Source organism: Melanaphis sacchari, unplaced genomic scaffold (assembly GCF_002803265.2).
Source record: "Melanaphis sacchari strain LSU unplaced genomic scaffold, SCAv2.0 Contig73_pilon_pilon, whole genome shotgun sequence".
Classification (NCBI taxonomy): Eukaryota; Metazoa; Arthropoda; class Insecta; order Hemiptera; family Aphididae; genus Melanaphis; species Melanaphis sacchari.
Genome location: NW_020271525.1, coordinates 230,272 through 255,284, shown reverse-complemented (window position 1 = coordinate 255,284; position 25,013 = coordinate 230,272). Strand labels below are relative to the sequence as shown.

General features: G+C 26.1%; 1 protein-coding gene across 1 annotated transcript; it reads right to left on the bottom strand.

Moving 5' to 3' along the window:
- Positions 1-2,516: 2,516 nt before the first annotated feature.
- Positions 2,517-24,962, bottom strand: LOC112600975 (atrial natriuretic peptide-converting enzyme). Its single transcript, XM_025348346.1, has 10 exons — positions 24,645-24,962; positions 14,484-14,643; positions 6,784-7,000; positions 6,303-6,665; positions 4,848-5,296; positions 4,347-4,557; positions 3,793-3,956; positions 3,507-3,681; positions 3,056-3,300; positions 2,517-2,931 (listed from the first exon to the last, which is right to left on the bottom strand). Exons 1-10 carry the CDS (start codon positions 24,672-24,674, stop codon positions 2,633-2,635), a joined length of 2,313 nt encoding a protein of 770 aa, XP_025204131.1. The 5' UTR covers positions 24,675-24,962; the 3' UTR covers positions 2,517-2,632.
- Between the last annotated feature and the right edge of the window lie 51 nt (positions 24,963-25,013).

Genomic DNA, 25,013 nt, shown 5'->3' with positions numbered 1-25,013 from the left:
CACTTGTGATGATGGGCAAAATTTTATTGATTATTTATAATTTATATAATTATATGTTTTTTGTATACTTGAATTCAAAATCAATAATTTACCGTTATTAATTATTATTGTTTAATTCGCGGAAATAATGCTTCAGTAGATTATTCATATAAGCAGGTATAATATTTCATTTTATAATCAATATTTAGCGTATCGGTTTTTCATCTTCAAATTATTTGGATAGTCAGATGAAAAATATATCCATGTTAACGACATTTCGATGGAAATATAAATTAATCAACGACATATACATCAAATATCATCATATCGAAGTATAAATAAAAACTATGTACTCGTACCCAATGCTCATATATTAATCGTATTATATATATAATATATATATATGTATGTATGTATATAGTTAGAAAAATCGGTAAAATATCGTTAAACGATTATCTCTGGTTTTAATATCTGACGGATTATATACATACATATATATTAAATATTTTTATGAATAGGGTTTTTTAATAATTTTTTACGCATTACACCAAAACTAATAATAATTAATTATTCAAATTTTGTATATTTTTAAAATAATCATCGGCTGTGAAACTATTTTGTTTTGTGATATGATATGCTATTTACTTAATTAGGTACCTATTATATTATTTTATTATACCTACCTATTTCAAATCCCCCAATACCTTAGGGATATTGTTCTATATGAAAAATCAAAATAAACGAAACTCACCTGGGACCATGTTACATTTAAAATAATAAAGACCAATAACAATACAATATTACTTTTTTACGGCATGTATTTTTTCCACATTATTATAACACGATATATAACATAACATCATAATATTATACGCATGTAACATTCAAAATGTTAAAACCTTATGTAGGTATGTTCTTCATAACTAATACTCTATATTTATCTGAGTTTTAATTCCAAATCAAAATACCTTGATTTAACAATGTAAATATCTCACACCAATGGTATCACCCGCAATCCAATAATCAAATTATATTTATCACGTAACTTCTTATTATAATAATGTTATATAACTATAACCGATTGTTATTTTTCAAAAATAAAAAATACATAAATATACATACATATTAAGCCAAAATAGTAGTAATAAAAATAAAAAACATTTGCAGAGAAAATTTACAACAAAACACAGATAATCCATTCATTTATGGGTCGATTTTACTCTAACATTGAAAATGCAATATAATGTCGATTATACCGAATGTAAATTTAATACGTTTTGCTACTTATATTATTTATGAGATGGGTATAATACATATGTAATCATTCGCTTTTAAAATTCAATAATTTTATCGAAATTATTTTAAATTATTCAACGCGTAGATAGCATATCAGACCACAGCCAATACATAATATTATTATATAATATGTAATATGTATCTATTATTTAGATATACGTTTTTATAATTCTAAATATTAATTACAATACTATTTAATATTAATTGATTTGATTCTTTTTTTACATACCTATAATATATTCCTGCATACCTATCATAATACGTATCTTAATAATTATGCATAAACATTATACCTAAATTACTAAATAACATTAAATATCTTACTACGACAAACAATGAATTCGTAAACAGTTAACACCATTAAGAATTAAGATTAAAAAAATAATAAGCTCCAGAACCGGGCAGAAGAAGAAAATCATAAATCTAAGGGTATGGTTTGGAAATAGTCCATCAGTCATGTTTAATGCCGTAACCGACAGAGAGCATTGCTGGAATAGTCATTACTCATCAACATTCAGAATCGGATAGGCATCTCAAGAAGTATGTATATATATTATGATTGTCTAACATTCCGTTTAAAATAAAATTATCTCATCTTAAAGCGTCATATTTTTTATTGTATTGACAAATTTTGAACGGTAAGCTTTTTATTTCGTTTTTATCTCATCATATCCAAATCATTATATACTTACTATGTGCGTAAAAGAAAAACAGACACACACACAAAAAAAAAAAAAAAATTCAAAACAATAATTAATGTATTTACTATGTTATAATTAGTTATTATTGAAATCAAAAGAATATATTTTATAAACATATACAAAATAATTTTTTGTGTTTTTGTCTAATAAGCGTCGTCGGCCGTCAAGTGACGAATAACGGCATAAAAAATAACGTAAAATTTCAACATTTTTATAAAAACGAGTGTTTTTTAGGCTTTAGTAGTTATAAGATAGTTTTGTAATATTGTAAAGAAGGCTCCAGGAATTTCAATTAAATGTTTAAAACCGTAAATAAAAATAGCTATCTATTTTTAATCATTTAAAATTGATTACACATGAAACAAATTATGTAGGAAAATACAAAAATTATCGAATAAACAAAAAATAAAAATAAAAACATTTAAAATACATAAAATATTGTTCTAATGAATTATTCAAAAAATAATTATTATAACTTAATAACTTATAAATATATATATATTACTTAAATATAATATAATATCATACAGAAATGTCGTATAATATATAGTTTAATTGAACCAATAATAAATTAAAACAAATCACATTTGATGCATTATACGACCTGTATCAATATAACAAAAAAAAATATATATAAATATATATATATATATCGCTTAACCGTCTTTTAGAACTGTATTTATCCATTTGTGATTCGACTTAACTCGATCGTAGAGCCTCGGTCTCATCATGCCATCTGCCGAACATGCAATACGCCAATTAGTAACGCCTACCAAGATCCAACTCTTCTTATTAGCTGATAGGCACATCATCGGACTTCCAGCAAATTCTTCCTCCGTACAATCGTTATGATCGTAAATCGAATCGTAGCACAACCCGTTCACCGTCGTGATGCTGATGTTGGTACAGCTGTCCATAGAACTTTCTTTAACCTCGATCCTCTGAAGGTTGTCTCCTATAAAATTAAAATGAGTTAATGCAATAACGTCGATAAATTCCAAAGATACAATTTAGTAAAATAATAAAATATTTAATTTATTTTACAATATCATGTGGAAAAAAATTTTGAAAATACTAACTATTTTTCGCCCAACCCAACGTTTGGCAGTGTAGATTCGGTACATCGCTCGACTGGTCGTCATTCAGGCACACCGGGCGAATATAATCCGAATAAGTGACGGGTGAACTTAATTTGACCAAAACTAACGTGCTTCCTTCCACGGGCGACTTGACCATTCCGACAATGTGACGCTCTTGTTGCCACGGCGATACAGCGTTCAACCTCACCGCTCCTAAACGCGCCACCCATTCGGCTTTGCTTTGCCTAAATAGCCACATACAAAAGTTTTATAATATACATACAAAACTATAATGTATTATAGAAATCTTTTTATTCATATATTATTATTTGTCTACGTATATTCGTGCCGCAGCAGCTGATAAGCCATGGGTAGTAATAATTTCCAAAACACAATTGATGTGATTGATTTCAATGTTCCATTTTACTTAAACAAATAATTTAATAATTACCCTTGAAAACACGAAGCGCTGGTGAGTAACCATTCGGAAGATATGAGACTACCGTCGCAAACGTGGGTTCCGCTTTTGTAGAGAATGGCATGCCATGGCCAGTCTCCGTGGGAAGCCATTTTATTTAAACCGTCGACACCATGTTTCTGCCTCCTGTTCGTCTGTACACCGCAAACTTTACAAGCGTAAACGGAAAAAAAAATTAAACACTCGCCGACGGAAGATTTCAAATTGGTATAAAAGAGAGTAAGTAGGCATATCATGTATATATAGGAATATTGCTTACCGGCATCGCTACATGCAACGCGCAGAACTTTTCTACTGGGACATGTGCCCAGGTTAAAAGTTATCTCGCTGGCGAATGGATCTACGACATGTGCATATCGCGAAAGACCGGACGTTGTTGTTAGCAGGTCTTCGTCGTCGACAATTTCGACACTTGTCAAATTCCTATAAGAATGGATGTTTATATATTATTATACGCCGACCGAGTTAATAAAATTATTGTACACGTTTGTGGTATAATCGGACAAAATGACGTTGTACATAAGTAATAAGTATATTAATAGTATAATAATATTATATCGTAAATCGCTATACCGTACTGCTATATAACAGTGGCGTTGACATAACTGTTACGTACACCACAAATATTGAGTAAACACGAGTAAGTGTATGCTGTAAAAGTAAATATTCGTGTATTGTGTTTCTTGGATTGGTACGATTAAATTCACGAAAGTGGAATATTTTTCAGAAGGGCCAAATTGTGCATTGTGATTTTTACATTTTGGCACCTCTGCTGCAGTGTGCAAGACGGTAATAACGAAGGTGTTTACTTACTGGTAATTTAGCGTGCGACAGAGTGATGTTGCGATTGTTTGGAGAGCTACGGACATCTTTTCGTTTGGAATGTCTGTTTGAAAGTTAGCTGCACACAACTTGCCCGACATTCCTTGTTCGACAAAAAACACGAAACCTTCAGTCGGGTACGAATCAATAGTGGCTAACGGCAGCATTTGATCTACAGATCTGCCAGTTGACGAAATCAGAACTAGATACAAAATAAAATATATTGGTATTTATCATAATACAATACGAGTATGTTCTAGAAATCATATAGAATAAATAATTTGAAGACCGTTCGCTATAAATATGTGTGTGTGAGGGTGTGTATGCGTTCATATTGTATCCACATGACCAAAACTATCATTTTTAAATATTTGACTCAATATAATTCTGCATTTGACCTATGTTTATTTCTCCATTCGTCTCGGTTTATTTATTCGGTGTATCGTACTATTATAATGTATAATATAGTATACTTAGGAGGTCGGTACTCACGACAATTGCGTTCGTCAACCTCGCCCGGACAGTCGACCACGCCGTCACACCGAGATCGGGCTGGGATGCATGTCCGGGATGTAATGCAGTGCAGATAACCAGCAGGACAATAGCCACAAGTCGTCTCGTCCGACATGTCGGGACAGTCTAAGACACCGTCGCACAGTCGGTTAGACAACCCGGTGGTCCGGAGCTTGTAATCGCAGCCGGGCTTGGACGCGCATGTCGAGCCGATGTTGCTGTATTCGGGCAATTTAGCGCAGTCAAAACTGGCCATCAGTTTCTCTGGTATCCGGTGACCACAACCCGCGGTGAATAGCCGGCAACTGTGCTTGCACGGCAACGTTATTTCGTCCCGGCCGAAATTGACGTCTGGTTTGCAAGCCGGTTGCAATAGTTGACAGATAAAGTCCAATGTTCTTTGGTAACATTCCGCGTCTACCAGATCCCTGTAGGAAGATCAATACATTATATGTAATATGTATGAAAAAATAAATTTGTGTAAACCGTTAGATAGGGAATCTACTGGAAATAATTTTAAAATGATATTCTAAATTCGTCTCAAAATAAAAATTATTTTTAAATTGCACAGCTCAAACATATACTGCATTTTCCGGATTAAATCACCATGAGATAAAGTGAATTACGTCCCAAAAATTAATTTTTTTAATTTTATAATATTATTTTCAATAATTTTGTCGATCAAAAATTGTAATATTCTTTTGTTTATCGACGATTACATTAAATTTGTTTTTTTTTTATCAATTCTTAAATGACATATTTACAAAATCGATTCTCAATGATTTGAATTTTCTGATATGATGCCCAATTAATGAAATTTTTTCTGGTTCATTGATCTAAGTTTTTTTTAAGTAGGTATTTTATAAAAAAATTATTGAATTGAAACTGTTTATCATCAAATTGATTTTTTTAAATATTCTAAAAAATATGACCGAATGAGGTTAATTAAATTACAAATTTAGATATTATCTACCATGAATATCAAATAAAACATTACGTAGGCACTGTTAAAGAATTAAAAAGGCATAATTTAAAAATTAGACGCACTGGGACTATGCTTTTTAATTATGCACGTATGTATGCAAATATAGTTTAAAATGTTTAAATAGTATATACCTATGTAATATATATACTTATTAGTTATTACGATTAAAAATTTTCAAAATATATGTTGTAACAATATAAAAACGTGTAGGTACTCTAAAATTCTTAAAAAAAAACATGCCTTCTATATATTTACTATACATATATAAATATGCGTATGTATTAATGATTATAAAAACAATAAACATCTTAAAATTTTAGGTAGGAATTCTTCATTTTATATTGTTTAATTACTTTTAATGTTCTCAGTAGTTTGCTTTAATGCGTTTATTCAACATCAAACCAATATTATAATACGTGTAACGCAGTTTTCACAATATTAATACTAACCTGAATGTAATCAAATCGTCGTGAATTTCATCCAAATTTTTATGTCCAAAATGATTAGGATAACTCGTCAAATTGTACTCTAAAACGGATTTACACAAATTCAGTCTTACAGGCGTGCATCGTCTCGGCGGTGGTGTGGTTGAATGAAATTCAACGGTTGATATTTCTGGAGCTATTGTCGACGGTTTTGTAGATAGCAAAGCATTGTTGGTAATATGTTTGATGTGCAAACTCCCCGGGATGATTTTCGTTGAAGGATATAAACGACGAAATGCCGATAATATCTCTTCTACTGTAACAGACGCTCTCCATCTAACTGGTTCAAATCTTAACCAGAAATTCACTTTCAAATTGCCCTCATCGCTGAAAATTAAAGGGCAAATTATGAATTTTACTCACTTTTATTATAATCAATGTTATGGTCTATTATTACTTATTAAAAATAGACGTATATCATATGATTAAATATTATAGTTCTTACGGTTCAAGAGAAATGATTTCAGCGTCGATGAATTTTTTTTGTATCGGACTACTGCTTATAATGTTTTTTATTAAATGTGTATAGTTCAAGACGAAACGTTGATAGTCTTGACTGTCTGGGTTGTCATAATCGATTAAATCTATTCCCTTTTCATCTGCTCTCAAATCACCTCTAAATATTTTTTCTTCGCCGTTATATGTACGTTGTAAATAATCATCTGAAAACCATATTAGTTAAGTTTAAAGTAAATTACTTTTATATTAAAAAATATATACAATCAACGGAACTAAAGTACCGTTTTTATATTAATAAATTGATTAGCTGATTGATTAAAATTTCACGGTTATACTGTATCATATAAGATATATTGAAGTTAATAATTGAATTTGTATTCATTATTTTATTACTTCTTTTTCTCTCTATAATTTTTAAATTTAATTATATGCCTAAAACGTATACTATTTTATGTTTATCTCAAATTATATGATCGATCTTAAAAATAATAATTTACATTCTAAAAAAATAAAAACCGAAAATAAGCATTCGATTTGAATAATTGTAATTACAATTCACAATTATTATTATATCGTATAAATGATGTTTAGCTATGTATTTTCAATGTAAATTTAATTTAATAATTTATTCCATCTTTATTTAATATATGTATATACATTTTTTTTGCATGTTTGTTGTGATCATATAACTTCCAAACGACTCTATTAATTGAGGTCATATTCCTACCGTGTATTTTAATTATTGAAATGATGGCCCATAGCTAATTTTTACTTTTAAAAATACTAACCCTTAACGTATAGACGTATTATCATAATATTAACATAGATCATCGACCTTAGTCTTCACGCGCATTCATGGTTTCATTGGTACCTATGTCATAAATGCGGTTCATTTATAAATATTATGTAGCTCTCTGTTGTAGATTTTAGTCACCCGTTCAATGAGGTCATACATTCGTGGCACAGTCAATTTGTAAATAAAAGTCCTTATAACTCGTATTCATTTTTTAATTTCACACAAAAAACTTCGTACGGGTTATTTACTATATCATTTTCATCAAATTAAAACATTTTTGAAACTCTGTTAAGAGTAAAATAGCCGGCCAATTATTAAACAACGTGTACATTTGTATTATTTTTTTTTTTTTATAAAGTATATTATGTATAGAAATATGCTAAAATAATATTTAAATAATATCGTAAATACGCCATAAAATATTATTCTACGTAGACTACATTATAAAATCAAAGACCTTAAACGGCCAAACAAATCCACAGTTTTCGATCAATGTTTATAAAATTTTTGACATCAGATTCAACAAGATCTGTAGCATCGTAGTCTACTTTTTATTACTTCTCTTTATTTTTCAACCAATAATAATAAATATAATTAATCACGAAAAACTACTATTTTTTAAGTTATATATACTTGTCATTAGTCACAGAAAATAAAATAGTTTTTATGGTTAGATATAATCTTAGAACTGCAATTTATATTTTATCAAAAAACTCAAATAATCGTGTTAAAAATGTGTGCAGTTTACATTCAACGAAGTTTTTTCTTAAACTTTAGAAAGGGTAAATCCACAGACATTTAATTTTTCATAGATAACACTGTTACAGGATTAACTTGACGTGTTAATATTATACTATAGTCAAATTGGAACTATGAAAATTATATAAAATTATTATAACTTATTAGATATAGCCAAATAGGTATATTATAAGCTATATTTTAAGTCTTAGTTATTTAATTATTTAATATGAAAACTAAGTTTAACTTAAATTATTTAGAAAAGTACTGCATCCGTCCTTACATCTTAATATATCTTTACATGAGCCCATAAACAAATTTTAGAAACAGCATGTATTTTTGAAGATTTCTGAAAAGATAATTTTTACGTATATTTAAAAATATATAAAAGAAGCACACTATGAAACGTTATAATTACTTACTATAATAAACAGTCAAATAATTATTTTATTTTTATAACTTGCTGAGACTTGTCTAATTTCAAATGCAACTAAACATAAACGAGTTATTGAACGAAAATTTAAATGCCAAATGTTTCATTAAAAAATATAAAATATAAAAAAAAACCCTTTATCAATAATTTAAAATTATACGTCATATTAATAAAAAATGGTATCTGGCAGACACCATGGGAATAACCAAATAAAACGTTTTACTAGATTAATTAATATAATTATTTATGAAAAACAAAAATTAATTTTGTACTAATCAATGACCAAGCTTCCAAGGCCAAGTCTCAATAAAATAATGATAATTGAATTTTTTTTGATAAAATATATGTTTTTACTGATAATGTGGTCCACGAGATATATTTTCTAAATAAATGCCCCACTGTTTAAAAAAGGCTGAAGAACCCTGATATAATCAAACCCAATTCAAGCATTTAATCACATCCAAACAAATCTTTATTTTTTTTATTTTATAATTTTATCTCAAATATTTGTACATGAGTTAAAATAATCATAAAATACCCCTCTAAGAATTTCACCCTAGGCGACGTCTGTCCCATCTGCCCTTTAATTGCCGGGTCAATAATTTTGTAAAGTTACAGTTATGATACGGTACAGCTAAACATAATTTATTAATATAATATTAAATTTAGCTAAATATATATTGCATAAATATGTAAATATGTAATGGTATTTTGCTCAGCCGTGCGTGTACTATGCGTGTAACTAAAATTTCATATCGATTGTTCGTTACATTTTTTATTCCTAAAAGCATAAATCGAATCACGATCACCTAATTGCAGCCCAAGACTCAAAATCAATTTCCTTTATTTATTTATGTATACACATATTTTTTATTGTTATTATTATATTTACGTTTTTTTAAGCGTTTCTGCCGAAGAACAAAATACATCGACTCATAGATGTGGACGTGTGTTGCATGAATAGAAAAATACAACACAATGGACACGGTCGATCATGGGTGAAAGGAAGCGCCGTTTTGTTACACTTTCAATCGACAAACAAATACTAAAACTACCATATATTACACGCAGTCTGTAACGAAATAATGTCTAATGACTGTATAATATATATATATACATCTGGTGGATATTGTACAAAAATCACTATTGCTTAAATAATAATTACGCGTTCTTAATAAAACTCGCTGTGTATAGATATAATCAATTTCAGAATGTAGAATATTTTTGGCCATAGATGGAAACTACAAGACGCGCCTGCATTCATCGTAGATATATGAGGTATTTAATGACTAAAAAATATAATATTGTGTCTGACGACTTTCCAATTTATTTATGGTGCCTGCGTCACAAAGGTTTAATTTCTATTCTTATACCTATGGTAGCTATTTGAAAGGTCATTTTCTACAGGAAACTATGAACAACATAATAAACATTTTTAAAATTATATAAGCATGTATTTTATACGCTTTTCACGCATATTTTCAACTGAAGATTTTAAGAAATGTATTTGATTATTAAGGTGATTATTCATATTAATAACTATAATACTTTTTCAAATTTATTATAAATTTTAAATTTCAATAATATATTAGTAATATCACTATATAAGTAGGTACTTATATATATATGTACATATTATATAGGCATTTATAAAAACAAATAAAAATAATGGTTTTAGTTGAAAATTTACTGGTTTTAGAGTACTATTATGAAGAAAACTTGTTTTTTCATCTATAATAGGAATATTTGAAAAATTTAATATACTTAATAAATAATTTAACTTAAATTTTTCGAAAAGCGTCAAAATTTAGTAATTATTATCATACCTATATTTTATAACTCTATAACTAGAATCAAATCTATAATTATTTTAACTTAAAAATCAGCGTCAGACTATAAAAATAAAAATAAAGTCAAGCACAATAGTGCTTTGGTGTGCGTTGAAACAGTTATCAATTATCAATTAACGTATACATAAGTAGTCTACACCAGTGGTTCTCAATCTTTTTAGAACCGCGACCCAAATTTTTTTTCCAAAAATCTATTGCGACCCCCATAGTTTTAAATTTACAGAATCAAAAAAGTAATTTTAAAAAACAAATTTTTTTATTACTTATTTACTACTTTATAATAATAATAATTGTAATAATATACTTATAATAATAATATAATACTACTTCTCACGACCCCCCCCCCCCCCAAAAATTGACTCGCGGCCACCCAGGAATTCGCGACCCACAGTTTGAAAAACGCTGGTCTACACTGTACAATAGGTATATTTTCATTATACATATGAAATCAAGTCAAAAGTATTACTACTGAGTAACTTCTTTTAATCAAGTCACTCACATCATCAATTAAAATATCAAACATGCTTATTGTAAAATAAAACTTACTGATTGTATGTTTTTCAATAAATAATAATAAAAAAAACAAATTATTTGTCTCACTTAAAAATTATCTAAATCAATCAATAATTGGTTATTAATTAATCAAATTACGAGTATTAATCTCATAAAAACATAAAATAGATATAGCAATTAGCAGGTATATTCTTTAATAAAGAAACTCCCGCCATCAAAGAACTAAGTGCTTGGACTATTTTTAAATTTATAATATGTTTATATGACCTTGTTAAAACTTTATTGAATAAGTATTTATTTATTAAATTCAAAAATTCTATTTAGATGATAATATAAGCAATAAATAAATAATCAAAACAATATTTTTATGACAAAGTTCTATAAAACTAATATACTTAATCCAAAACAAAGTGGGTACGATAAGTTTTTAGTCTTAAGATCAGACATTCCTAGAATTTGTTCAAGTGATATTTCTATTAATTAGCAGGTAGACGAACTTAATAATCATATAATAATAACTGTGTAATATATCTACAATTAATTTCAAGGATTACTTATATCAGTTATTATTTATTGCATTGCTTTTGAAAATAAATCAATAATTAATTAACATAAATACCTACTCAATCTATAATAAAATATCTAAATAATATAGGAAACGGAACATAAACAAGTAATATGGTCAATATAGTTCGAACTATAGCTAGGTTCCCTATTAGGAATTAAAAAGTACAATTATAGATAGTTTTATTTTGATAGTTGATAATAAAAAGATTTTAACGATTCAAGTAACTTGTGGAATAATGTATAGGTATTCAGATAAATCAATGAATTTTGTTGTATAACTATATTCTTAGTATATATAAACTGCAATTCTGATGTTTATTGAACCGAATAAACATTATAATCCAAATGAAATAAGACAAAACCTTCCACGAAATCACTTATCTACGTTCTTACTCACAATCCCATAAAATGTATTTTTACACGGTGTCAAAAAACGTTATTTCATTGAAAAGATAAAAAAAACTTATAGAAAATCCGTTAGCCAAATTCCTGCTTGAGATTTTATAATTTGTTTAATTGTATCTAGTAAAGACTATTCATCAACAAATGATCATTTTTAATCATTCAACAGTGCTATAGCTATTTAAATGAACGTTTTAATCGATTAATAACAAACCGATAACTTCATGGAAGAGTTGTCGATTAAAATAATTTTACAGCACTTAATAAAAATTAAATAATATGTTATCTATGTGGGAACCTGTTTACGTCAAATTTTTATGTAGATTTATTTAATTTGTAAAATTATTAATTATTTATATTATAAAGATGTATTTTTATTTTCGAATATTAATATTACAAGATGTAATATAATTTATAAAATATATATATATTATTGTAAGACGTCTTTTTTTAGTAATTTTTTTAAACTATACAATAAAATAACTAACACGCACACACATATATATTATATATATATACATTATTGTGAACAATTTCACTTAAATACACATATACACAATGAACTGTATCTATCTTCTATTCTATTATTCATATAATATTTATTACTGTTACATAATTTGTTAATAAAACTGTTCAGATACACGATTGATATAAATTGTAAAATACTATTAGGTACCCACATTAAAATATACTCAAATACATGACTTCAGTTAAAAATTATGATTTTACATAGAGTACATTATTATTAAACTTAATTTGACTTACTACAACTATACTTCGATAAAAATACATTTTAATCGTTTAAATCGTGGATCTAGATTAGATATTGTGTAAAATTTAAGAACAGGTATCTATTTCTTCCAATTAAATAATATCATATACATACATTATATAGGTTTATAAGAAATAACTATAAGATGTATGTGGTACTAACTATAATTACGTATTTACTTATAGGTAACCTATGTTCGATTATACGTATCTATACTTTGAATGCAATTTTATTTAATTAGAAGTGTAGGTTTTAGTTTAAATAATACAACCATTGGTTCTATAATTTACCTACATACCTATATTATAAAATAAATGATAGTTACAACTTAAGAACCTACTCATTTCAAAACAATAAGTATAAAACTACAGTGTGGGTTAACATTTGTAAACAACCTATAATATAGGTGTCGAATAATGAATCGTGATTTTCGCACAAAGATTCAACTATAGTAAAGGACAATATGATTAATTGATAAATACATTGCGGATTACCTATATATATAGAAATATAGAATAGAAACTTCGTATATTACTTAAAGAAACCAATCGTGTGATGTTGCGATGAATCCAATATATTAATACACCATTTTATACCGTGATTTATCGATCATATAGATGACCTGGTTGCTTGATGATAACATAATATACAATCGCAAATTTAATACAATAAGGAAAGTATATAATAATAAAACTGAATCAAAATACTTAAATAATTGTCATCGTAAAATCAATAACAATAAAAATAAAGTAGGCGCAAGTGGGTAACCGCTCTGCTATAGTAGTATCGAGTGTCACTGTAATTGATGTTTTATTCACTTATATTTGAATTCAATGATAAATCATTATAGACGAAAAAAGAATTTTAAGCAATAACAGCCTGTCCTATATCATTATAAGTATCTATATTTTATGATATATTCTTTGATATAACTATTAAAATCATTTATTTTACTATTAGTATTACAATTGGTTGATTTATTTTTTTCCGATAACATTGAATTTATTATATTATAATTTATTAGAATTAAACTATCAAAATATTTAAAATAATTTAATATTCATATAATATTACATAAATTGATTCTTTTATTAAACAAAATTCATTATTTTAATATCTATTGTTTTGAAAATATTTTTCGTTCATGATTTCAAATCGAGAATAAATAACATACTAATTATTATTATATATATTTTTTATTTTTTACTTTTTTGAATAACAACATATATTTTTAATTTTATATTTTGGAAAAGAATATATTTTAGAATAAATTTAATATTTATATTAAAAATTTATGAGTTATAAGTATTAAAATATAGATAAACGAAAAGAAATCCTACGGAAATACCCCCAAAATAGTAGTCACACTTACATAAAAAAGTAATGTGACTTTCCGGTTAACTTGACTAATAAAAAACTAATGAGGAATCTTGTATTACAATTTTAGATATTAGATATAAAAAGAACATTATTAATATAATCTATCTAATGTTCATTAAATAATGTTACAAAAAACTAATTATTATAAATTTTATATTTAAAATTATAGGTTGTTCATAGTGTTTAGCGAAATAAAATATATTATAATACATCATAAATAAAATTGAATACTTACATCCCGCGTATAAAGATAGTGAAAATATCAACATAAACACTAATATCGTTTCGATAATGCAACACCTCCATCGATATCTTTGGCTGAATTTTCTAGTGAATTTAAGTTCGCTGTCAGTCGTTGATGCATAGGAACCCGTTGCCCCACTAACAACTGATACCTAAAAATAAATCATAAAACTCATTAAAAAAACTTAAAAAGTACATATATACATATATATATGCAGTAATACTTTGTTATTATAGGCTATAGGTATGTAAACCAAAACAATATTTAAAATAATATAATAAAATATTTAACACTCAATATTTTCAACACATAAAAGTAGTTTTAATATAAATATATTATTTTACTAAATAAAAAATTGATAAAATGCGTCAGTTTGGGAAGTTTAATATATATGTATAAATAAATAAGTGAATTGGTTCTAAGTCGTCTTAATAACTAGATATAAGTATACGAGTTGAAAGGGAAGATTTTGTTTTTACAGTTAATAACAAATTATTGTGACTGTAAATTTTCGATATTTTTTAATTAAGAAATTAACAATTTACGAAGAGTTTTGTTTTAGATTTTCAAGTATTTTTATCTAGCAAATAATTTTTAATCGACAATAAATTATGAAAAAAAACTTAAAAAAAAATTGTGTCCCTATAAAGTATAAATAGCTAAAAAAAAAATAGTTAAAGTATTTTGAAAATTTTATTGCAAATAAAATATAATAAAATACACATTTGGTGAAAATTCCAAGTATCTGTGGCGGTTATCAAGTTACATAAAAAAAAAAAAAAAACAAAATCGATTTTTTCAAAAATTGGATTTATGTGAAAATTTCCATTTCACCTAAATTTTTTGTTGGTTTTCCCCAAACATAAGAATAATTTTTAGGAAATTAAAGTTTAACCTCTCTAAAATACAAACTATATCCAATTTAAAATCCCAAATCACCCCTATTTTGTGAATATTGAAGCATTTTATCGATAATTTATATCGTGCACTCATCCACGCAAAAAACAAAAACAAAACATCATTGCAAGATCGGTCGATTCATCGCTCTACTCAGAATCTAAAGTAAACCTATACTCCATAGGTATAAATATCAAATCACAAAACCTAATTTAAACGCTAAAAATGTTATTGATGGTTTCAGTTACATGGTTGTAGAGTACAATAATTTAACTGCGCTATGTTATGGTATTACGAAAGTTATGCAAGAGTACCTATTTTATTGCTCCGTGGTGCGTTGAAATACCGGTACGAGATACACTACGATAGCACAATGGAAGGTCGAAATCGTTGAACTAAATAATCGTGTATATATATATATATTTTATTCAGGATGATTTTAAATCACGGTCAATGCCGACACATTAGTCGTTTGATGAGCCCACGATGTTCTGACAAATGTTATTACCGTACGTATAAACGTTTAGCTATACACCTAAACACGGTATCGGTACGTATAAATACAAATTTAAAATAATTTCAAAGTAGGTCAGAGAACGCACGGAAAACGAGTAAAATAATATCATAGTTATATTAAAATATTTTAAAAGATATTATATTACGTCCTATTCAGACTATAGTACATTTGATAATATACAATATCTGAAGCTATATATTACATACAACCCAACATTGTAATAAAGTATAGAAAATAGATGCAGCATAAAACCGATCACTTTCAAAAGAAATTATTACTTTTTTGTACAATAAAATTTTCATTTCTTAAAATTTACTCATAATATATACATCATTATACTAAGTAAGTGCTGTAACATGGCATACAAACAATGAATTAAACTATTTAATTACAGCATTTAGGTGTAATAACTGTAATAGGTACTTATAGACTATAGTATTGCCTAATAGTTATAACACTTATAACTAATAAATTGAAATGGAAATGAATTAGTTAAAATTAAATTTGTTTTCACTTAATTAACTTAATTTACTATTAAAATTGTAAAAATTTAATTTTTACCCGTTAATTAAAAAAATAATTAATATTTTTCAGTCATTCTATAACATTATAATCCATGGTTTTAAACAAATTTAATAATAAAATTAATTTCTCATAATAGTTTGTTGACAAATTTTAAACCGTTAATAATTTTCACATTATTTACGAGTATGTATATTTATTGTGACTCTGACTCTCTATCAAGTTATTTTACTTATATCATATATGTACGTATAATCATAACTAAAAATAATTAAATGGCCTGTCAAAAATAAAATTATATATATGTATATTATTATTTTAAGTGACAAACAATATCATGACTAGTCAAAATTCAAACTATATTCAAAATAAAATTTAGGTCAAATATATAAGTATTATATTAATAATAAATCAACAAAACTCTTTAGAAATTAGAACAAACCTAAAGATTTCCATACACTTAATTTTAGATAAATAGTACAAAATGTATAAATTTCAACAATTATGTATAAAATTAAGTTAATTATAGTTAAGTACCTTAGAAAAATTATAAAAATAAATAGGAAACAATTATATCAATTTCTAAAAGCCTATGAATATGCATTCGCAGAGAGTTTGCTATTATATTAACAAAAATTTGATTGTTTTAATTAACAGTTAAATCTAATTTAAAATAAATCATATTTATTACTTTTTAGATTGAAAAAAAATATAATAATCAAATATTAAAAATATAGAGGTAATGTTTATCTTTTAAAACAAAACATTTACATAAACTCATATCGGCTTCATCTAGTATACATAACATATAAATGGTATATTATACACTGTCAAATATATAGGTAATAAAATTGTATTTACTGTTTTATTTTATGCAAATAGTCTTATCATTTTTAAAGTTAAATGGTTAATAGTTAGTTTAGTTAATTGGTTTTATTTATCATGGGTTAATAGCTTATTTACAGAAATAGATCATAAAAATTATTAATTCATCAATAATTAAGTCTAAAATTATTTTCAAATATTTACAGTGCCTTAACAATATACGAGTATAAGATACTAGTTAATAAAAAAGGTATAAAAATGCTTAAATTTTTCTTTAATTATTATTTAAAAGTATAAAAAAAAATGCTTGCCTAATACTTAATAGTAGTTATACCTAACCTAACCTATTTTGAGTCTTAATTTATTCAAAAAACTCTCTGCAGAAATCGAATCTATAATAAGACTATCCAATTACCGGTAAAAAAATAAACAAGCTGTAGCATCGGCTATATTATATTAATGAATTAATTTTCTTATTACTTTGCACGGTTTACCTACATGTTTATTTATCCGTGAGATTAAAAAATATCGTTTTCTCGCTGTTTTTTATTAATAAACAAGAGAGGGAACTGCACTATTTAGATGCATTACGTACATTACAGTTTTCAAGTGGGGAAGTAGGTAGCTGATATTAAATTATTATAGTACAAATAATAAGGCACTTTGATGGAGAGTTAATAACTGAACAAACCAATCAATACAGAAAGTAAACAGAATATCAAATCATATAGTTGTATATAATGCTTAGATATACATCTGCAGGAAATGACTGAAACTATCTCCGCGTTTAATTGTAATAATTACCTGCTCGAAAGTGTTGATTTAAATTATAAATTTTCAGAACCAACTGTGCCTGTAAATTGATACATTCATCTTGCATGTCTAGAAATATCTATGCATATATAGTATACAGAGGTAGTCAGCTCAATTGTCTAGTGCGATTTTTTTTCGTTTTTAAGTGAAACTTTTTTAACGAAATTAATATTCTATTGTCGAAATCTTATCACAGTAACACGATTAAATTTTCGTGGGAGTCATGTTTAATATAAGATTACCTGAGGAGGAAGCGTTGTGATAAATGAAATTGAAAACTTTTTCTTAAAAACTACAACATTAGTTCCCATGGAAAACACGCTAGGTATATAATATGTACCTACATTATAATTATTTATAATAAAAATACCTATATTTAATTTGAAAGTGTAACATTTTAAAAACAATTTGATTCCCATTAATAAAAAAATGAAGAAAGTACCTAACTATATTTTACTAACTACCAAACTTAGTATGTGAACAATTTGCTTATGTATGTACAATATGTATTATGTGTGTATTATGTGAAGGCATTTTTGTTTTAAATTTCTAAAATATACAACTTTTAGAAAATACAAAACTAACATTTTACAATAATTATTAACTGCATACATTTCTATGAAATAATTGTTATATTATATCTAGTTTGTATTATAGTGAAAAAAAACACGAATTAATTCTATAAATGTAAATAAAATACAGAAGAAATGTTATAATATATTTTAAATATATTAATGAAAATATAATAATTATTATAAATTTAAGTTGGGTCAATATTAATATAAGTAAACTTAGCAAATAAATACTTAATTTATTTTCGATCAATTTAGTTGTTGATGATCACACGTAAAACCTACATAATATATACATATTTAAACACAAAAAATTTTAAAAATTAGTTAAAGTTTATACCATATCCAAACATATTAATATTATTATTTTTCATTATAACGTTTTTTTTCGAAATTTACATAAGCCTATACTTATGAAACATATTTCTATGTTTTCTGTGTAATGAAAAAATTCCTCTTCGGGTTCTGTATATACTTATTATATATTTAAATTTTTAATTAATTTTACCCTTTGACTGCTCAACCACATGTATATGTGCGAAATTCGAGAGGATAATGTAATAAATGTATACTTGCACTTCAGTTGCACTTATAAAAGGTGATTAACGAAACAAAAACAAGCTCTCATTTAAAATTTTACAACTCCGTCATAGAAACTCCATTACTTGCAATTTGCTTCAAAATAGTTATTATAATTTTACGTTTAATTAATCTTCCTTTATATTATACATCTTAAACCATTAAAAAATTTAAATATTTAGATAGTTTTTAATATATGTATGTTATAATTGTACAAAGAAAGTATAAAGTATAAATCGTTGTTACAATCAAACATATCCAGTAACTGGGCAATAAAATAAAAACACGATACATCATGCATCAGAAATTTCGTCCGGATCGTCGTTAAATTTTTAAAATCTAATAAATATTAAACCAAAGTGAGTGTACAAATATTTTTAAGACCACTCCAATACTGTTATGAGTTATATGCCTATATACATTAGTACATTACACACACAAGTGTACATAATATCATACTATCTGCGGTGTTGGAATACAACTGTATAGTAGATACGCACATCGCTCTGACGCAACGGCCCATAATCTGCGCGCGTTTTACGTTTACAAAGCCGGAATTATGATTATAGCGTTGACCTAGTTGTGTGTTTTACCTGTACGGGAAATAATATAGTGTTTGTGTTTCACTCAGTTTCAGAAACGTCGTATAATAATGACTATAGTCGACCATACCGACTCGACGACATAAAAAAATAATAATAAAATATAATAATACTGCTTAATGAGTCTCGTCTCGTGTATCTGATAAATCGGACGGCGGCGTCGAAAATAACGGACGATCGTCAATACCTATAATATAGATATAATAGTACTGTTGTATCTAGGTATGGATAATATATTATATTAATAATAACAACAACAACACGCATAGACGGTTATACAGAGTGATTCACTAATCATGCTCGTCTGATTTTTGGAATTTTAAAGTGTAGATACTTGAAGACTGTATTTTAAAATTGTTCAAACTACTTATGAAGCGAATACAAACTTCTGTTAATCAAATAAGAATCCTTTTTTACGATAGGTAATTTATCAAGTGGATAATTTTTCCAAAACGTTGACATATCAAAATTAAAATTTAAACGAGTTTGGTAGATATGGAGTACCTAGTCTAAGGTAATTTGAAAATTATACTAATTTATATTAATTTATCAATATTTATAATTTATAAAAATAGTCCAAGCATAATAATTATAAAATATAACGCTGTATCTATTTTATATTTTGTAAAACAATTTTAATAACTGAAAAACTACTTGTTTGCATATTAAATTAGGTAGATAAAACAAAATTTTTGAAAAAATTATTCATTTAACAATTTACAGTAAAAAAGGATTCTTATTTGATAAACAGAAGTTTGTATTACCACAGGATACTCCTTAACAGTGGTACAAACGATCTCAAGACTTTGAAAACATGGTCTCTGGGCAGATATACTTAAACATTCCAAAACTCAGATTCTATATGACTGTATTGAAGAAAAAAGAAGGTGAGCATAATTGGTTTATCACCCTGTACATATTTATAGGTACGTTCTGTCTGCTGCACATATACAAATTACACTATTTAAGTACATTAGTATAATACTATAAATATACATTATATTACTACCTATTGTTATACGTATGGTTTCCATAATGGTTACCAGTTACGCGCTATAACAATAATGTGATCAATTTGTAATAATAGTACACAACATATTAAGTATCACTATCGTATATACACACGCCGGTGCTGTATTATAGCGGCAAGGTCTTGGGTTTGCAGAGCGAATTTTCATCGGTTTATCCATGTACTATACTCGTGATAATATATTATTGCTATAGGTTTAATATATATTCATACGATGTACCTATTATATTATTGTAATGCACATAATATGATGTTGGTACCTACTTCATTACATTACCTAGCCCGTCGTTTATTATTATTATATTATATATACTAATAAACCATATAGTGCGCCTATGTCGGCTATTTATTGTGATTATATGTTTCGATTGTTAGATGCACTTAAAATTATATCTAAAATACATGTTTCTTAGATGGTTTTGTCCAGATATATAACGGTTTTGTACCAACACATTACATTGTAGAATACACACTTATAAGTTAAAATAAAACGTGACATTGACAGACGGGCACGAGTACGGTATTAAATATTAATGTATTATTTGAGTAGTTTAAGACCTCAGTATTCATATGGAATCACTAAACTACTAACCCGTTATTTTCTAAACGTATTACTCCTTATAGTATCTTTGCCTAGGTTATGTAGGAAATTCATACTATGATTTGTTGGTTAACTGTGAGAATTTTGAATTTTTAAAATTTATACGAAACATATTAAACTACAAATTGACTTGGACATTCAAATATTTTACAGAAAAAAAAGACTGTTTCCGTTCAGCATTAATATGCGTGATTACAAAGGTATACAGTTTTAATATGTATTATTTTTAATAAGGGAGATCTTTTTTTTGGTACACAAATAAATTAATTTAGACATGAACAAAATTATTTTTATATAAACACTTATAGTTAATAATTTAACATTGACTTAATATAATATACGTCACTTGATAATTTATTACACCTTTTTTATTATACAGGAATAAAAAATAATTTGTATACTTCGAATAACAATAACATTTTGTATTCAACGAACATAAATTAAAATCAGGTGCGAGCTGTGTCAGAAGATACTTATAGTTAGGCACTTAGTTTGAATTTGAAATACTTACAAACAGTCGCATTTTCCACATGATGTTATGCCGTTATAAATCATGATACCTATCTACGTACAATATAATTACCATCGATATACCTAAGTATTGTCTAAACACTTTAAACAAATAATTTATATAGGTATAACTGATATGAGTGTATAACCATACAGGTATTATAGGTATTCTTTCAGAATAAATTAGAATTTTGTTTCCTTAAAAAGTTATTCGTTCGTGTAAACACGATACTTGCACTCTACAGCCCACAGTACTCTAATATGTGGCAGATATGTACGAACAAAACTACATTACTACATTAGTCACTGCAACGTGGTTTCTCTTGCTTTCACGTGGATCGCGAACAAAACGAATAATAAAAATGTACATGTATAAATGGATAGAATTGACGCGTGAAATTTTATATAATCTATACGCGCGTCCTTCCATATAACAGCGTTAACCAGCCAAAGACCGTTGCGGTTCAAAGTCACGAATTTTTTTTTTTTATTATATACGATTAAAACGTCTATCAATAGTTCGACTTCCTCGTACACTTGACGCATTACAATTGTAAGGAACTGTAACAAACTGTTTCACGTATTTGGAAAATAAGTGGAATAAAATAAATATTTACTTTTTTTTTGAAATGACACGGTTATTTATTTAAATTTAGTAGACGTAATGTTAATACGTATTTTATACAATAGTAATTGAACGATTAAATACGTAAAACAAAAGAAAAATAAATACGAACTGAATGCTGACTTCTAAAAATCTTAATTCAAAACTGAATTTAATTTAATATGTCTAGCCGTAGTTATTTAAATTAAATCACTCTGTGAGTGAATATACGATTAAATTACAATATGAATGTGCCTTCTATATTGGCTACAAGTTAAATCGACTTTATAATACCATAGAGATTAAATTCTGTTTTTAAAAGGATCAACATTGCTTTTATCTAATAAATTTATAGATTAATGTTCTAGAAAATCTAAAAACATTGCATGCTTTAGATACCTACATTTATTAAAACTTAATCAATATTAAAAGTTGATAAATTGCTTAAAACATATTTTATAATATAATTTTAAAACCATGGTTACTTTCATTTCACAAATATTTCAATGGAATTTAAATATATATATATTTTTAAATCATACTAAATAACTAAATATACTTATTCGAGTATTAATATATTTTTATCAACTAATAAAAAATTACGTTACGAATATTTTATATTGACTATAGTTTTCATATTTGTTTTATTCTCATGTATTGTTCTCACATTCGTATTTTTAATTCTTTTTTATACAGAATTTTCAGCACTAATTCCACGTGAATTGGATTATTTAAAATTATAAATTTAAGAACTGATAAGTGATTACCTATGTTCTATAATTATAAATAAATATTGAATCATAAATGAATAGCTAATCTTACTTATGTCATATTTTCATACAATAATACTATGTATTGTTCGATAAAATAATGCAGAGTTCCTCAAATAATGTAAAATTAAATATAATAATATAGCGCAAAAAACCATAACAATAAAAAAAGCTGTATTTATGAATAGGAAATAATGAAATACAAATTTAATATACTCGTACATTTGAATAAACGCAAGTCACATTTTAATTAATATCATTAGGTACCTATACCTACCCAGCACCCGCTATTATTATACTTAATACTTAAAGTATTTTTCGTTACACAGTAGTTAAACAAATTTAAATTCTGATCTATAGACTATAAAATATTGTTTAGTTTAATTATATAAATTAATCAATTTTATAATGTAATACAGTTGTAAAATTTAATATTTATTATATACTTGAAAAACATTCAATTATTTATTTTACTATTTTTGAAGAAAATATACGACCTTATAATTTGTATTGTTTTTTTTTTTTTTTAATGTAATTAAACATTAAATATCCATTAATAAACAAAACTTACACATTTATTTTATATTTTCAATCATTATACCTAAGAATACATAACAAATAACAAATTATACTACTCAAAGTTATAACATACTCTTAATTAAAATAATGCACATAATCCATTAATTAATAAATACTCAATTGTCGTTGAACAAACAAAAATAAACAGGAAATAACTTTTCTAAACTATTTTTTTTTGTAAATTGTTTGTTTTTAATCTATAACATATATTACTTATACACAATTTATGAAGACTAATTATTATAGCAATCAAAAAAAATAAAATATATATTTTATTTTTATGCCTATCAACTATAATATTTATATTTATTTATTAATGATAATGTTTATTTCATAAATTAACTGATAAAATTAAAACAAAAATAGATATGGTTATGAATTAGTACTACAATATTTCCTTCTGTAATTAATTATAATACAAGTAAAATATATTATGTTAAAACTAAAAATTCCAGTACTCCATTTAAAATGAGATAGGTATCATAGTACCTATACCTAGTCTATATCAATAATCAAATTAAATAATAATTAATCTAACCTTGTTTTGACACATATAATTAATAGTTATGGTGTTTTGATATGATTAATTAAATACAAACCATTACATTTTTAAAATAAGTTGCTACGTAAAATTAACTAAATTATTATGTCTACCTACATACCTAAGTAAGTATCTATGTATAAGTATTATGCTAGGTACTGCGTGTAATGAATTATTTCAAATTACTTACCTTTGTATCCCAAGGATTTTTTCCAGTCATATTAATATAATGATCCTTTACATCTTTTGACAAACAATTTAAATTGTATTATTTATAACATAAATGTACCTACAAATAATACTATAGTAGGTTTATCATGTACTATTTAATTTACACAAGTTCAAAAAACTCATACACTTATGAAAACGTACAATAAACAAAAAGAAGAAGAACGATATGTTAATTTGTGTTCATAACCGGAAATAATAATTTTCGTAAAAACGTAAATATACTAAACAGTAAACACGCATTATAGTATTAAACTCTTTTAAGAAACGTCTTCGTGAAGAGACTGTTTGCACATGTACTAAAAGTACAGATAGTCGTCTTAGACTCAGC